The 3,616-nt window shown below is 36.4% G+C and overlaps 1 protein-coding gene across 1 annotated transcript; it reads right to left on the reverse strand.

The window, feature by feature from the left end:
• Positions 1-216: 216 nt before the first annotated feature.
• On the reverse strand, positions 217-3,413 carry LOC107954274 (AP2-like ethylene-responsive transcription factor PLT2). Its single transcript, XM_016889781.2, has 10 exons — positions 3,169-3,413; positions 2,844-3,080; positions 2,389-2,761; positions 2,173-2,255; positions 2,045-2,053; positions 1,876-1,964; positions 1,614-1,687; positions 1,499-1,549; positions 1,333-1,409; positions 217-1,242 (listed from the first exon to the last, which is right to left on the reverse strand). Exons 2-10 carry the CDS (start codon positions 2,989-2,991, stop codon positions 506-508), a joined length of 1,641 nt encoding a protein of 546 aa, XP_016745270.2. The 5' UTR covers positions 2,992-3,080; positions 3,169-3,413; the 3' UTR covers positions 217-505.
• Positions 3,414-3,616: the final 203 nt, after the last annotated feature.

Genomic DNA, 3,616 nt, shown 5'->3' on the forward strand with positions numbered 1-3,616 from the left:
TGTTTTTAAAGTTTTTTTTAAAATTTTTTATCTATAGAGACATGCAATGTGTAAATTTATTAAATCTTTTAGAATTAAAATTAAAATTATAATGTCTATAAATATTGCAAGTTTACTTTAAATTAAAAATGTTTTAATAACCAAAATATGAAATGTTAATGACATTAATAAATAAATTAAAAAATTTAAAGTTAGAGGAGTCAAAATAAAAACTCATTTAAAAAAATTAATTTGTTTAGCTGCATTAAAATTTGATATTAAATATATTAATAATTCCGAATACAAAATTTGGGTCCCGCTTGAACCCATTAAAATCCAAATAAATTGGATTTGGGGTAAATTCTTCATAGGGAAATTAAAGCCCTAAAGCTATATAAAGAACATAAAACAAAATACAGAAACAAAATTTAAATCAAGATACCCTAACTCTTTTTTTCGGTTGCATTAAAAATTTAAGAGATATATTAGTAGAAACAGAAACCATGAGTTGTGTCTTATAATTCCATCAGTCATTCCACATTGTGAAAACTCCGGGATTGGAGCCTGCAACTGAGTCCCCCGACCAGCCGCCATATCCCCCACCAGCCATATCATAATCAACCTTCACAAGGGCTACATCTTCCGTAGATCCCACTGCATTTCCTGATGTTGCATTGGAAGCCAACCCAATTCCATTCCCCATATAACTCCCACTAGACCCGCCACTGTTATCAACAACAGATGCTGGTGAAGGACACCCCATGTTCATCAACCCATGAAGCAATGCCGGGTTGTTTTGGATGTAACTGTTGTAAAATTGAGTGTTCTGGCTGGACTGGTGCAAGTTATAAGACCCACCCGATTGCTGATGCAATTGCAGCTGCGTTTGAATGTAATTCTGGTGAAAAGATGCGTCTTGAGTGTATTGAGAATTGATGTCGTGGTTTTGTAATGTTAGAAAAGGTTGAGGTTGCTGCTCAAATGGGGCCGGCATCAGTGGGTATGACTGTAACCTGCTAGAGCTTGAACCAGAGCTTCCATATTGGAAACTTGAACCCAGAGCTATCATTTCTTCACGTTTCCTTGATGATTCAAGTGCTTGAGATTCCTTTAACCTTTTAGCAGCTCCTCCTATTGGCAATGTATTGCTCTCAAGAATGGCTTTCACATTATAACGACTCATGTCAAAGTTTGTGACTGCGTTTAGCCCTCTGAATTTAATTGCTGCAATGTCATATGCTTCAGCTGCTTCCTCTTCAGTACCTGTATTGATTAGTAACAAATCATTAGTGACTTACGTTAAGCGCCTAAGTTAATTTCATAAACAGCGTCGTTAATAATTAAATTACTTACTAAAAGTTCCTAGATAAAGATCTTTGTTTCCTGCAACTCTACCGATCCTCGCTTGCCATCTACCGTGCTGATGATGTCTGTATTACACACGCATATATGTTAGATAGAGAAGAACCAATTGGGAAAGATTTATGCACCATAATTGCTTTTCATTTTGAAAGTCTACCTTGTTACTCCTCGGTACATGGATGCACCCCTTGAGAAACCGCTGCTCTTCCTACAGATCGATTACATTAGAAATAATTAAAGATAATAGTTTAAATTACATCTCATATATATACCTTCTAATGGCGGCCACAAATTCTTGTCTGGTCATGTGCTTCATTTCTTCCAGCTCTTTCTCATAATTACTAATCTAAAATAGACACACACTAAAAAAAATCACTATGAAAACTCGAGAGAGCTTATATGTATTTGTTAGACTACACCGATGCCACTAAAATCTACACTCTGTGGGTTTTTGTTATGAAATGCCGTGAAAAATACGAGTACAAGCAGATTTTGCTGTAAGGTGCAGCAGTATAAAACTTAGTATATATATACCGGGAAATTAGTAGTGGTGGATGTTCCCCAGTACTTGAGTGCAGCAAGATCATAAGCCCTAGCTGCTTTCTCTTCTTTGTCATACCCACCTGCAAAACATAGCATATTTCAAAACAGTTCTGCAGTAAAAAAAAAATTTGAAAAAAGAATTTGGAAGAACTGCACTCACCCAAGTAGACTGGAATAATGATGCAAACCAAGGTGACCATGGAGAAAAAAGTATAGAGAGAAATGTTAGGATGCTTATATTACATGTAGATGAAATAAAGGAAACCCTAGAGGAAATCCAAACTCTACCTTGTCTTCCTTTCCTTGATTGCCCTTCTCTCCTGCAACTATTATCCCAAAGATGCGCTTCATATCTTCCAGTCCATCTATGCCTGCACTTGCCACATGAATCCATTTCAAAAGTTGAAAATTTATAAGTACACACTACTTTTCAAGATATTTTTATAAAAGGAGAGGGAAAAAAGAAACTATTAGTATTTGGTTGAAGCATTCATCCATGCTGACCTTGTTACGCCACGGTATATGGAAGTTCTTTGGCCAAAAGTGTCCAAGGTTCTTCTTGGGGGAGCCTCCACAATATTAGTAGTAGTACTATTTTCACCGCTGGTTTCGCTGGCTGAGCCTTTGCCGCTACTACCCATGGATAATGTCAGTGACTGCAAAGTATTAGCATTTTCTTGGAAATCATAGTTGTTATTGGGTGCTGCTGCTACATCAGTGTTTTGCAGCGGCAGAAGAGAGTAGTCAGAATCACTAGGCTGATGAATTTCATTGAAGGCCACAAGATCCAAGGATGGACTTTCGGATTTGGAAACTCCAAGGAAATCTGCAACCTTTGGAACTTCACTTGTATAATGGGTGTTTATCAGGTTCCATTCTGAAAAAAGATGATAAAACAGTGAGGAATTAGATTGAAGAAAAAAAAACAAAAGAGCAAGAGAAAAAAAAGAAAGATGTACCTTGGGTTTGGAATGGATTCTCCATACTATCATTCACTAACCCTAGATTGAACTGTTGAGATTGAGAGGAGTGCAAATGCGTTGGCAAAGACGAATTCGTGGGAGAAAGAGGAAAAGAAAGCCAGTTGTTTGAATTCATGGAACCCATATCATATATCCTATATATGTATTATATAAATCAATCCAAAGGCAGAGACTGTCCTTTGCACAACTCCAACAAATCAAACAAAAAATCTTCTGCAAACGGCAGATAACAAAGTGAAATGAACATCAAGACAACAACTTAGATAATGAAAGAAATAAATATCTATTATCAAAGGTTTACCAGAGTGAGTTAGAACTTGGCAACTGTCTCACTCTCCCTTTTCTTTCCTCAAGCTTTTATGCGGGCAAGGGATGCATACATATCTTAGAAGAATGAAAAGATGAGAGAAAAGAGGAGGCTAGAAGGAGAAGGAAATCTAGAGGAAGATCTCTCTCATATAATAAAGAGAGAGGGGCTTATTTGAAGTGGTTTGAATGTAGAACCAGCAGCTTTCCAAGACTAGAAAAACGAACCAGGTGATGATATTATAGTAATTGAATATATATTAGGGACAATAGAGTGAATAACATCAGGGACATGGGGCTTGTTAGTGATTAATTACTTTATTTTTTAAAATAAAAAAAAACTAAAGTAGAAAAAAGAGGGTTTGAGAAGTGAGATTTTTCGTCTTTGTAGCAAGACAAAACCACAACTCCAAGTGGAAAAATCCAATCTCCACCTCCCCCAC

This window comes from Gossypium hirsutum, chromosome D07, assembly GCF_007990345.1.
Source record: "Gossypium hirsutum isolate 1008001.06 chromosome D07, Gossypium_hirsutum_v2.1, whole genome shotgun sequence".
NCBI classification, from domain to species: domain Eukaryota; kingdom Viridiplantae; phylum Streptophyta; class Magnoliopsida; order Malvales; family Malvaceae; genus Gossypium; species Gossypium hirsutum.

Coding starts and splice junctions, on each gene's coding strand:
- LOC107954274 (XM_016889781.2), bottom strand. CDS start 2,991: ATGGGTTCCATGAATTCAAACAACTGGCTTTCTTTTCCTCTTTCTCCC. Junction 2,762..2,843: donor GAATCCATTCCAAACCCAAG/GTACATCTTTCT, acceptor ATCTTTTTTCAG/AATGGAACCTGATAAACACC. Junction 1,243..1,332: donor TCTTTATCTAGGAACTTTTA/GTAAGTAATTTA, acceptor TAATCAATACAG/GTACTGAAGAGGAAGCAGCT.